The sequence below is a fragment of the Salmo salar genome, chromosome ssa10, assembly GCF_905237065.1.
Source record: "Salmo salar chromosome ssa10, Ssal_v3.1, whole genome shotgun sequence".
NCBI lineage: Eukaryota > Metazoa > Chordata > Actinopteri > Salmoniformes > Salmonidae > Salmo > Salmo salar.
The window spans coordinates 15,201,323-15,215,127 of record NC_059451.1 but is presented as its reverse complement, the minus strand read 5'-3'; the positions used below and the strand labels follow the sequence as shown (position 1 = coordinate 15,215,127).

Sequence of the window (13,805 nt, the reverse complement as noted above, 5' to 3'; positions counted from 1 at the left end):
AAAGCCATATGGCATAACCAGATCAGGGCCTAACATAAGGACGACTCAGACTTTGCTATTCAGTTCTTCTGAAATAGGCTACATTTTCTTTATATCATAATGTTTCTTTAGACCTGCCTAACATAAATAATGGATTTATTGTGATGGTGTAGACTATATTAAATGGATTCATTAGACTTTTTAGAATGTAGATGTTCCAAAAGGTCCGCATCAGTGGCTTGTAGGCTATGCTTGGAAGCACTTAATTAAGATAAACACGTTTAGCATTTAACGGTCAATTACCATGAGCCTGGCAGTTTTTTTGCATGACAATTACCGGATGATCAAAAGTCATGACAGCTATAGCCATAAAGTACCACAACTGAAACCTAGAGGAACCTTTGACCACAACATCGGTGGGCTGATATCTAAAAATCAGAATGGCTGCCTCACAGTGTGCCGAGTCCCAGCCACGCGCTACATTATCCTGCTTCAGGATCCATGCCAACCTCCCACCTTTCATGTGTGCACTTCTCTCCTTGCCCTTCCTTCTCGGTTGTGGTCTCTCGGGCCATCTCTCCTTCTCAGAGGTTAATCTTTGTGACATTGTGACTAACAGTAGTCCTTCCTGTATCCTTTCGAATGCGTCACAGTAGCTAAATAAAACAACCGCTGGGGACAGTAAACATCTCATGACGGTTATTGTCCCTCATGTGCAACATCGGTTGAGTTATGAAAACACAGCCACGTGTTTTTTTTTTGCCTAACCCAGCAGCAAGCTAGTATCATGTTTCTGATAAAATCTCACAAATATGAAAACAGTGGTATTGTAATGAGCAGTGGGGATTCACTGACTGTTTGATGTATCAATAGCTGTCACGCACAAACCGATATCATCTTGCAGAAACTGATAGATAGCATGTGACAGATACTTCCTTTTTGTGGCCCTGAAAGGCAAACTGATAAACGGTTTTGACAATGTTCGGCTTCAATTTGTACAGGAAAAAAACTGACACAGTGCATCCGGAAAGTATTCAGACCCCTTGACTTTTTCCCCATTTTGTTACGTTACAGCCTTATTCTGAAATTGATATATATTTTTTTTTAAATCCTCAAATCTACACACCATAGCCCATAATGGAAACTTTGGCCAAAAACCCCCAGAAATACCTAATTTACATAAGTATTCAGATCCTTTGCTATGAGAATCGAAATTGAGCTCACGTGCATCCTGGTACCATTGATCATTCTTGAGCTGTTTCTACAAGTTGATTGGAGACTACCTGTGGTAAATACAATTGATTGGACATGATTTGGAAAGGCACACACGTCTATACAAAAGGGCCCACAGCTGACAGTGCATGGCAGAGCAAAAACCAAGCCATGAGGTCGAAGGAATTGTCCGTAGAGCTCAGAGACAGGATTGTGACGAGGCACAGATCTGGGAAGGGTAACAAAACATTTCTCCAGCATCGAAGGTCCCCAAGAACACAGTGGCCTCCATCTTTCTTAAATGGAAGAAGTTTGGAACCACCAAGACTCTTCCTAGAGCTGGCGGCCCGGCCAAACTGAGCAATCGGGGGAGAAGGGCCTTGGTCAGGGAGGTAACCAAAAACCAGATGGTCACTAACCGAGCTCCAGAGTTCCTCTGTGGGGATGGGAGGACCTTCCAGAAGGACAACCATCTCTGCAACACTCCATCAATCTGGCCTTTATGGTAGAACGGGCAGACGGAAGCCACTCCTCAGTAAAAAGGCATATGACAACCCGCTACGAGTTTACCAAAAGGCACCAAAAGGACTATCAGACCATGAGAAACAATATTCTCTGGTCTGATGAAACCAAGATTGAAATCTTTGGCCTGAATGCCATGCGTCACGTCTGGAGGAAACCTGGCACCATCCCTACGGGGAAGCATGGTGGTGGCAGCATCATGCTGTGGGGATGTTTTTCAGAGGCAGGGACTGGGAGTCTAGTCAGGATCGATGGAAAGATGAAAGGAGCGAAGTACAGAGAAATCCTTGACGAAAACCTGCTCCAGAGCGCTCAGGACCTGACTGGGGCGAAGGTTCACCTTCCAACAGGACAACAACCCTAAGCACACAGCCAAGACAACACAGGAGTGGCTTCAGGACAAGTCTCTAAATGTCCTTGAATGGCCCAGAGACCTGAAACTAGCTGTGCAGCGATGCTCCCCATCCAACCTGACAGAGCTTGAGAGGATCTGCAGAGAAGAATGGGAGAAACTCTCCAAATACAGGTTTGCCAACCTTGTAGCGTCATACTCAAGAAGACTCAAGTCTGTAATCGCTGCCAAAGCTGCTTCAAAGTGCTGAGTAAAGGGTCTGAATACTTAAGTAAATGTTATATCAGTTCAGTTTTTGCAAAAAAATCTGAAAACCTGTTTTTGCTTTGTCATTATGGGGTATTGTGTGTAGATTGATGAGGGGGAAAAAAATATTTCATCAATTTTAGAATAAGGCTGTAATGTAACAACATGTGGAAAAAGTCGAGGTCTGAATACTTTCCGAATGCACTGTAGCTCTCTCACAAGAAGACTCAAAATATGAATCCTTTAAGACTTCGGTACAACAGCCAGAATAAGATAAAGACAAGTGAAAGTTATTTTGTCTCTAAATGTAATGGGAAAATCACATTGACTGGCAGAATAAATCTGTCCCAATCCAGATTTGGGTAAACTGCTCCTACACAACACTGCTATACCTGACGCAAGACAAATGAAAGACACCAAATTCCCAAAGCAGATATTTTGTTTGTCAGTCATCACCAGTCCACGTATGAGCATAAACAATTGAGTTCCGTTCCCATGCTACATTAACATAACCTACATTCACCTCACCAAGTGATACACAAACTGGCATTAGGAGAATAGGGGAGAGAATAAGGGGAGCAATTGTCCAATGCAAATGTGGGGTACTGTCCCAACAATAACAATATTCATAATCTTATGAATGTGAACGTCACATTGATGAGTACCTAGCCTAGCATCTCACCCGAGTAGCACCTACCTAGCCTGTCTCACCTGATTAGTACCCGAGTAGTACCTACCTAGCCTAGCATCTCATCTAAGTAGCACATACCTAGCCTAGACTATGTCTCACCTGTCCTCCCACCAGCTGCAGTAGGGCAGTGTTGACAGGCAGCAGCTCAATGTCGGAAGCGATGGCCGTCTGGTCGAAGGGGCAGGCCTTGCGGTGCAGCTTGTTCAGGCACATCTTGCAGACGGTGTGTCCACAGCCCAGGCTGATGGGCTTGCGGACGCTCTCCTCGAACAGCTGGGTGCAGATGGGACACAGCAGGAATTCCGTCCATTGCGGCGCTTGTACAGGCATTGTAACCCTAAGAGGTCACTAGGGGAAGCACGATGGCTTCGACAAACGCCTTCCCTTTCAAATAAAAAGGTAGATCCTTCGGTATGTTGGTGCGTTGCCACGTAGGGTGCGTTCTCTTTTCGAAAACAAAGTGACGCAAAAGACCAGGACAAATTCCACTGGAATCAAAAACTCTTCTGAACATCAATTTTCTTCTAAATGTTCAGACATCATGAACATTCAGTACGTGGTATGACCTGAAAAGACAAACGAGAAAAAACAGTCAACTGCATACACCAAACCCAAAGAGTGAACAGATTAATCCTGTGGGAAGAAAAAAAAACATCCAAATTTGCTTAACTACCTAACTATGCTATGACCAGCTGAAAGCAGCAATGGTGCAGCAGATTCACCTGTCTGCCCTTTCAGTGAAGGACAAAAGCAGCAGGACGTCAATGAGACTCCCCTGTTGTCTTCACTGAGGTCTGGAAGCGTTGGGGTATCCCCCAGCAGCAGTCGTGTTCACTAAATGCCAGCAGGCTGATGAGTTACTTACAGTGGCTATTTTAAGACCCTTCCTATGTCCAATAAAAAGCGCTCATCTGTAAACAGGAAGTTTGGGGCTTCAATGGGGAGAGACTGCTTCTTGTTGCTGTATACGAACAGTTTACCGTAAGTGAATAGCCACATTTCAGCAGCAAAAGTGAAACCCTAGGCTAGATGTTATACCATTATTGATGCATAACGAGTGGAAAGAAACATAATTTCGACTGTCTCATCACATACCAAAGGGAGTTTCACATGATTAATATTAGGCAAACCTTATGCAACGTGAGCATGACTATCAGGAAACAACCAAACGGTTCACTCCAATAAATCATTGTCTTCATGTAATCACGTGCAGAACTATGATTCACTTCACAAGCATGTCTGAGCCTGTAGACAAAAACAAACTTCTGCTGCTATGTTGCTGTGACCCATTAGTGCGTATAAACTCCCCTTTTCCACTAGAAATGATTTGAATATCAAGATGGATGCCAATACAAAAGTCTGCTCTCTTATACAAGCAGTGCTCTCAAACGCACCGAAACAAGACAACCCAACCAACAACAAAAAAAGACTCACCACAAGAAGGTATGGATGATATGACGAAGAAGCATCTGTTGCAACATGAGTGGACAGACACAGAGGCTAATCACTTCTTAGTTTGTTGCGGATTTCCAGAGTATAAGATAGTCTGCTCCATGATGCTGGTACTGGTTAGCTAGTCTGCAGAGATAGAAACACTACACGCCTAGTGTTGCCACTTTCTCACCTGACATGTGACTACAACGAGGAAGAGGTTCTCAGTTGATTTATGCTCCCGGAAGCAAAAACCAACCTAACAAAATAGTCATTAGAATTTGCCTAAATCCTGCACTTATCCTTGTATCTGATTCAAGATGGACGTGTGTAACATTCAAATGATCTCTTTTGTTCACATACGTGCCCGTGCCACCGCCGGCCCGTCACTAAGGCATAATTTGGTCTTGTGGCCCGTGTCAAAAAAAGTCACAACCGATGTCTTCGACCTGAACAAGGATTTCACAGGATGAAAATAGCCAGAGGGGTGTACTCAGTGGGTGAGTTACCAATCAGAGTAGGGCTGTGGCGAATGCAGCAACATACGCCACATGAAATAGGAGCAGGAAACACCCTCACAGCGATGCTGAGGTGAGTGGCCCAGGATGTGAGAGTGTGTTAAGCCTGGGAATTGGCTGTAACAGGTGACAACGGAACAGGGGCTTTTCCTCAGTCAGTGTTTGACAGACAGCGGGAAAATACCCTTTTAGAAATTTAACTATATACTAACCTACACCGAGAAGAGAAATATTCCTATGTGTTTCTGGGAAGGCTGATAGACATTGAGGTCACTGCCTGGGACTGCTCTGGTTCCACTCAAAATGCAGTAGCAAAAGGCCATCTTATTTCCTTTAATACTTCTGGACAAAACAAAATGGTGAAATAGGTAGCTATGTCTGCATGTGATCTAACAACACAAGACCTAATAGATAAGTGAATGCAGTGCAGCCGTGTCCATAAACTACAACTACTTGAAATAGGGCAATTGAGGGAAAGGGGATGCCTAGTCAGTTGCACAACCGAATCCATTCAACCGAAATGTGTCTTCTGCATTTAACCCAACCTGAATCAGAGAGGTGTGGGGGGGCTGCCTTAATATATACGTCCTCGGCGCACAGGGAGCAGTTGTTGTTGGGGGGTTAACTGCCTTGCTCAAGTGCAGAACGGCAGATTTGTCCACCTTTTCTTAACCGCAAGGCTACCTGCCGCCCTTTGAGGCCAACTTCCACACAAATCTTCCATTGACATCAATAGTTAGGTTTCCATTCTATATGCAACAGATTATCATGCAAATATTATAAAGTCCACTTTAATTTTTAATATGCACATTTTCCCACTAGAGGTTTGTTTCCACCAAGCTGACTTGCTGCGGATACAAGGCTGTGTGTGATGACGTAAGGTTAGAACACCTAAAAAACACTTCTGAGCTGAAGTTCTTATGTACCGAATAAAAAACAAATTCAATGCGATTCTATAGCATTTTTCACTATATCGCTGGTTTTGTCACACAAACTATTGCAATAAATGGCAAACTTGTCCAATCTGGTTTTCACGTATGCACTCTAGACAACAGTTCGCTGATAAAGTGGACACTGGATAGGTTAGGTTATATGATGAGTTGGATAAGAGCAAGATCATGTGTATTTGTTAACTGGCAGCTAAGCACTGATCATCATGTTACTAGCATACAAATTAACACCCTTGATATTTATTGGAAAAGAGCATCAAGCTCATCACTGTGCACTTTCACCACCCTGTGAAGTTCATTATTATTTGTTGCATCTGTAGCCTAATAAACTGGGCATGCTTTTTCAAGTCGTAGTGGGAGGACCACACAACATTGCACCGCGTGACTGCAAATTTACCTCAACATGGTTATTCTATCAGCAATTGCGCAGGAAATCGCTTCCACCGCAATTTGTCACATAATTCAGTTTACCCACACAAAAAGATCCCACCATGTCGAACGAACAAATTGTCTGTCAACATTAATAAAATTGTATCGACACTTCCTGATCCCATCACCGTGGGCATGATTTTTTGTTGTTGGAATGACTTTACTCCCATAAAAACTGGACATTGGAAACGTTGTTACTGTAAGATCAGGCACAATAGTTTGAATTACGTGGACCTCAAATCAAGTCTACGTTTTCATCTTTCACCCTCATCGCAGACTGATGCGACACATCCTGCAGTGACTTTTAGCCTAGACAAAATACAGCCTCTGTCTTAGCTATGACTCCTTTACCAAAGTGAGGTTACAATTACATGACTAAATTTACACCCAACTCCCCCTGACCGTCTGGCTGTTATAGCCTGGCCTACATACTGTGTGGTTACATTTCCCACAGTATTTAGGCCAGACCCTTTTACTCACATCTAAGTTACGCAATTGTCCATATTCAAAATGCCATGTAAATCATGATGTGACACTGACAGATTAATGTTGACTTGACTAGCTATCCTAATTGCCGGTCCCTTTATAACGTTCCCTTTATAGCCAATTTCAACTAGACAGGCTACCGGTGTAGAACTCTGATTTGTTATCCGGCTGACTGTATTCTATCAGTCCCAAACAAAGTCAAGTAAGGCCTAAATCATAGTGGAAACTGTGGCCACAGCAAACATACAGTCATGATGAGGATGCAGATGCAAACACTCACAGCTAGCAAACCATTTTTTTGCCATGACTCATAATAGCTAACACTAAGGAACTGCATATACAGTCTTACACAACCACTACTCACAGGCCTATTAATTACCCTACACTAAACCAATTCAATCCAGACCAGTATCTGTGATGCATTTTACAATTTTATCATCAAAGCGACAATTTTTCCTGAATATTTAAAAAGCACTATAAGTAACAAGTAGTTGCATTCTTGTTTTGTTTCACTGTTCACTGGTTATGCTGTTGGATATATGAATACAACAACCTGGGAACTCAGTTTGAATAACACGGGCACTTCCTCTGTTTTCCACTATCACAGCAGTGAGATCAAATGTTGTTAAGCCTCTGAAAAGGTATTAGTTAAAAGCATTTAAACATAGCATGCAAATATATCACTACGGTGCAATGGAAACAATGCACGAGTAGCTAGCTACTAAGTTACTTCAAAGTACGCTAGTTAACGTTAATAGCTAGCTAAAAAGGTCCCCACCGCAACATTTGGCAAAAGCCCATATGACCTAACTATTTGACTAGTTATAACGGTGTTTCGATCTAGCTAGTTACTGGTGATTTAGTTAGCTTTAGCAGGAATACTAGCTTCAGAGAGCTTGCTAAGGGTAGGTAGTAATGCAAATTAAGTGGACACATGTAAACGTTAGCTAGGATAGCTAACTAACGTAGCTAAGTTACGAGCAAGCTAACGTTAACGTATTGACACAGCCAACCAGTTAGGTAGCTAGCTAGTAATCACAAATACACATTTAATTTTTCTTTCATGTACTTCATGCAACTAAGGTCCTCAATTAACCATGAAAAATATCTAGCTCGACAGCTAGATTGGACGGCTAGTCCGGTTAATTAGCTAACGTTAGCTTAGCTGCTAGCATAGCTAGACGTAAATTTGCCGCAAAAATAAACATGTCGAAAATAAACCTTAGTTAGCTGTTTATAGCTAATGTAGTCCCACCGGCAGAGTATACTTACAGTTTCCAATAAAATGCCATCAATCTTCAGCTGTTTCTATGATAATATTGTTGTATTTCCTCGGTGTAGCCGGAGCCTGGCGGTAACGAGCAAGCTAGTTACTATCTTTTAGGTAGGGTGTGTGTCAGACAGCGCACAGAACAGTAAGGAAAGGTGCAAGACCTGAGAAAAAAAATTGTAACACATAGGCAGGTTACTATAACACAATTTCTAAAAGGAAAAGGTTGCAAATTTGCTTTACTTTAATTTACGTAATTAAAAAAATAGCACATGCATATCACTTTTGTTGTACAGAATATTTTGCTGTAAGTTGCACTGATTGGTTATTGGAAGAGCCATGTATATAGTCCATCCCAGCCTCCACAAAGCATATCACTTGTTGAACAGGATATTTTGCTGGAAGGTGCACTGATTGGTTATTGGAAGAGCCATGTATAGTTCATCCCAGCCTCCACAAAGCATAGGCATATGTTGGCATATGACTGTTAGACTGCACTGTTACATGCTCAACGTTATTAAAATGTATCAAATCCAATGATTTGACTGTTTAACCAATTGGAGAGAACATGCTTTGTGCATAGGCCTACCCTGTTCACAATGTTTATGTTGACCATCTGCAGCACATACAACAGCTACTGCTTTTTTATTGTTGCTCCTTAATTACTTGTTATTTTTCAATTTTTCTTATTTATTTTAGTAAATACTTTAACACGTATTTTTCTTAACTGCGTTGTTGGTTAAGGGCGTGTAAGTAAGCGTTTCACTGTAAGTTGTTTTCAGCACATGTGACAAATACAATTTTATCTGATTTGACAACTGAGAGGAATGTCATTCAAGACATCAAACAACTGCCTCTAGACTATTGCAGTGTTGACCATAGAGATAGATAGAGGACTCATCTTTATATCTGTGCCATATAGCACCTGTGACAGCATGGGCAGCACCATTGAGGCTACAACCCATAGGAGCCCCAACTAGTGGACTACATTGAATACTTTAAAATCCGGGTTAGGGAGGGTTTGGCAAGGGTAGGCCGTCATTGTAAATAAGAATTTGTTCTTAATTAACTGACTTTCCTAGTTAAAATATTTGTTTTCAATATACACAGTGCATTCGGAACGTATTCAGACCCCTTGACTTTTTCCACATTGTTACGTTAACCTTATTCTTAAAATTGATGATTTTTTTTTTTTCCCTCAATCTACACACAATAAACCGTAACGACAAAGCAAAAACAGTTTTTTATTTATTTTCGCAACAAAAAAAAGAAGAAAAGAAAAAACACATTTACATAAGTATTTAGACGCTTTACTCAGTAATTTTTTGAAGCACCTTTTTGCGAGTCATTACAGCCTCGAGTCTTTCTTGGGTATGACGCTCCAGTGTTGGCACACTCCCATTCTTCTCTGCAGATCCTGTCAAGCTCTGTCAGGTTGGATGGGGAGCATCACTGCACAGCTATTTTCTCCAGAGATGTTAGATTGGGTTCAAGTCCGGGCTCTGGCTGGGTCACTGAAGGGACATTCAGAGACTTGTCCCGAAGCCACTTCTGTGTGGTCTTGGCTGTGTGCTTAGTGTCGTTGTCCTGTTTGGAGGTGAATTCTCCCAGCCCCTGCCGCTGAAAAACATTGATTTGACCATGCCTCACTGTAGGGATGGTGCCAGGTTTCGTCCAGACGTGACGCTTTGCATTCAGGCCAAAGAGTTCAATCTTGGTTTCATCAGACCAGTGAATCTTGTTGCTCATGGTCTGAGAGTCCTTTAGGTGCCTTTTGGCAAACTCCAAGCGGGGTGTCATGTGCCTTTTACTGATGGGTGGCTTCCGTCTAGCCAGTCTACCATAAAGGCCTGATTGGTGGAATGCTGCAGAGATGGTTGTCCTTCTGGAAGGTCCTCCCATCTCCACAGAGGAACTCTGGAGCTCTGTCAGTGACCATCTGGTTTTTGGTAACCTCCCTGACCAAGGCCCTTCTCCCCCGATTGCTCAGTTTGGCCGGGCCGCCAGCTCTAGGAAGAGTCTTGGTGGTTCCAAACTTCTTCCATTTAAGAAAGATGGAGGCCACTGTGTTCTTGGGCACCTTCAATGCTGCAGAAATGTTTTGTTACCCTTCCCCAGATCTATGCCTCGACACAATCCTGTGGGACCTTATATAGACATGCGTGTGCCTTTCCAAATAATGTCCAATCAATCGAATTTACCACAGGTGGACTCCAATCAAGTTGTAGAAACATCTCAAGGATGATCAATGGAACCATGCACCTGAGCTCAATTTCGATTCTCATAGCAAAAGGTCTGAATACTTCTGTAAACTAGGCCTTTATTTTCATGTTCGAATTGCTGCAAAGAAACCATTACTAAAGGACAACAATAAGAAGAAGAGACTTGTGTGGGCCAAGAAGCACGAGCAATGGACATTAGACAAATGGAAATCTGTCCTTTGGTCTGATGAGTCCAAATTAGAGATTTTTGGTTGTAACCGCCGTGTCTTTGTGAGACACAGAGTAGGTAAACGGATGATCTCCGCATGTGTGGTTCCCACCGTGAAGCATGGAGGAGGAGGTGTGATGGTGTGAGGGTGCTTTGCTGGTGATACTGTCTGTGATTTATTTAGAATTCAAGGCACACTTAACCAGCATGGCTACCACAGCATTCTGCAGCAATACGCCATCCCATCTGGTTTGAGCTTAGTGGGACTATCATTTGTTTTTTAAACAGGACAATGACCCAACACACCTCCAGGCTGTGTAAGGGCTATTTTACCAAGAAGGACAGTGATGGAGTGCTGCATCAGATGACCTGGCCTTCACGATCACCCGACATTAACCCAATTGAGATGGTTTGGGATGACTTGGACCACAGAATGAAGGAAAAGCAGCCAACGAGTTCTCAGCATATGTGGGAACTACTTCAAGACTGTTGGAAAAGCAACACACTAACGCTTCTTCTAAAAACAAAAGGTGATGCAGTCAGTCTCTCCTTTACTTTAGCCAAGAGAGACTGGCATACATATATTGATATTAGCACTCTGATTACAGTGAAGAGCAACACCGCTCAAACCAAATAACTGCATAAAATGAAATACATTTTCATTTGTCACATGAGCCGAAAACAATTGGTGTAGACTGAAATGCTTGCTTACGAGCCCTTCCCAACGACGTAGAGTTTAAAAAAATACACAAGAATGGAGCTATATACAGGGAGTACCATACAGCCTAGGCCTGTTTTTGCAACCATTTTGATCAGTTATGGGTCTATTCTCTACAGTTTACAAGGTCCAGAAAAGTACATTAACAGGCTCCTTTCAAATTCCCAGCCAGGGGCGTATTCATTACGGAAACCGTTTATTGTTTATAACCAATTGGAAGCAAACAGAGCAAAACGAGAGTTTCTATTGAACAAATTCAGATAGGTCCCTGCCTGTTTTGTTCTGTTTGCTTCCGTTTAAGAAAAATTTTGCAACATAAGGAATACGCCCCAGTTCTTTTGGTTTCTGTTTTTATATTCAGGAAGCAAGAGCAGGCTGTAGGAGTAAATAAAAGGCTTGAAATATGTGCACAACAAGCTATTGTGGGCCTAGACTAGTTTTTCCTGGGACTCCAAGAGCTAAAGAGGAACTGTTAGGAATAATACTGCAGTGAATAGGCCTACCCATTGAATTTACACAGTGAACTAAAAATTTAAAAAATTATTTATATGAAATGACAAGCAGCCTAAGATAAATATATCGCTCAAAAACAGAAGAGAACAACTCATAGGCATACAGATAGTCCAGCCATCCACATGGACTGTTGTCCTCCCCCTTCCATAGCAACTCCTCCAACACCTGATTTAATCCATTAATTTTTTTCCGCATTGAGGAACCATCTCCTTCCGACTCCAAAATTACATGGAACTTTTCTAGACTCTCTTCAGCAGACAGAGACTGCAAACCCTTAAATTATTGTGAAGATAACTTTTTACACGAGCTGTGATCCTCACTTAATTGTGTGACGCCATGCTTGTTGTTGTGATCAACCACAGAGCTTGTTGGTTCATTCAAAACAAACAAAAAACAAGGTCAAATCATGCATTCAGCGATCTTCTGGTCGGAAAGTCGGAGCTCTAGAAAGAGTTTCCGACTTTGAATTCCGAGTTTGATGACTGTAAAAAAAAAGTCAGAGCAAGTTTTTTTCTGAGTTTCCAATTGTCTTGAATGTGCTGAAGTCAGAGATTTACGAGTTCTTTCTGTACTAGTTCCCTACATGCGTTCTTTGATTTGCCAGACCACGTTCTGGATACGCCAAGCACAAAGAGGGACTCATCGAACAGCCAATAGAAAGGTAAAAGCTAAATGCCCACCCTGCTGGGCACAGCGAGGAGAATGCGAGCGAGAGAGAGAGAGAGAGAGAGAGAGAGAGAGAGAGAGAGAGAGAGTTGGGTTGTACACCAAAGTTACACATAGTAGAATTCAATACGTAAATTCCAAAATGCTGACAAATACTGACATTTAAAAAAATACTAAACCCTCTGCCTGAATGAAATTGAAAAAGCATGACTCTCCCCCCTATTCCTATGGGTAACAATTGCGTAAATGTCGACCGGTCCCTAAAATATATTTTATAATGTTCTACCTAATATACACAAGCACAATCATGACCAAATCCTCCAGCTATCTGAATAGTTTCTTTCCCCGTGCTGTGGCCCTCACCAAACGGCCACTTTCCCCGTGCTGTGGCCCTCACCAAACGGCCACTTTCCCCGTGCTGTGGCCCTCACCAAACGGACTATGCACTGTATGCTGCACACCACGTCAAGCCATCTCTGAAGGGCTGACAAAATATTTGCACTATGCTGCATTTGCACTCTGTTCATCTCTCTGCTTTTAGATATATTCATACTGATACTGTAAAATTGCACATCCACCGTACACTATTAGAAAAAAAGAGTTCCAGAAGTGTTCTTCACCTGGAACCAAAAAGGACAACCCTATTTAGTTCCAGTTAGGACTATTTTTATGGTTCCAGGTTGAACCCTTTTGGGTTCCATGTAGATCCCTCTGTGGTAAGGGTTAAACATGGAACTAAATAGGGTTCTTTTAGGATCTAGATAGCACCTTTATTTCTAAGAGTGTATACCCACTGTATATTTCTATATCCACATCCTCTTATAGTTCTATGCTCACTCTACGTATTTGTATATAATGTTCGTAAACTTTGTTTAAACTCCGCTGTCTGTATTCTGTCTCTAAATGTTGTCAGTCACTAGCAGCACCATATCAACAAGTCAAATTCTGAGTATGTGTAAATGTACTTGGTGAATAAAGGTGATTCTGATATCCTCAACAACACGTTCCTTTCAATTTTACTGAAAGAGGTGTGATTGGCAATACAGTTTGACAGTAGGACCAGTTCTGTGTTGAATGAAAAACTAGATTTACAAAATGATCCGAAAAATAAATGTGAATAGTGATTAGGGAAATTGTCTGCTAAGTTTTGGCAGCTTGAATTAAATACAGCTACCAAAGACTTGAGACTTCTCGGGGCTCCGCATCCACCTGCTGCGGGAGGTCACTTATTTGTGAATAACTGGTTTGTGGAGCTACTGAAATAACAAGAGCAGATAAGAGAGTATAACTTTACAACTGTTAACTCAAAATAAGAGCTTGTCAGGCTGTTTATAATGATGGATAGATACTAGGTGGTGTTAGGGGGAAGACATAATAGAGGAAGAGGTAGAA

At 42.0% G+C, this 13,805-nt stretch overlaps 1 protein-coding gene across 4 annotated transcripts in view; it reads right to left on the bottom strand.

Moving 5' to 3' along the window:
• Positions 1-8,387, bottom strand: part of LOC106613585 (roquin-1) — a 33,532-nt gene extending 25,145 nt beyond the window's left edge. Inside the window, exons 1-2 of one of the 4 annotated variants that reach the window (XM_014216001.2) lie at positions 8,089-8,387; positions 3,102-3,568 (exon numbers count right to left, since the gene is read on the bottom strand). In XM_014216001.2, coding sequence (XP_014071476.1) covers positions 3,102-3,332 — 231 coding nt within the window. In that variant the 5' untranslated portion in view covers positions 3,333-3,568; positions 8,089-8,387. Of the gene's footprint in view, positions 1-3,101; positions 3,569-4,436; positions 4,841-8,088 lie in introns of those variants that run through there. The other 3 variants (XM_014215999.2, XM_045687378.1, XM_014216000.2) reach the window with 3 other exon arrangements.
• Positions 8,388-13,805: the final 5,418 nt, after the last annotated feature.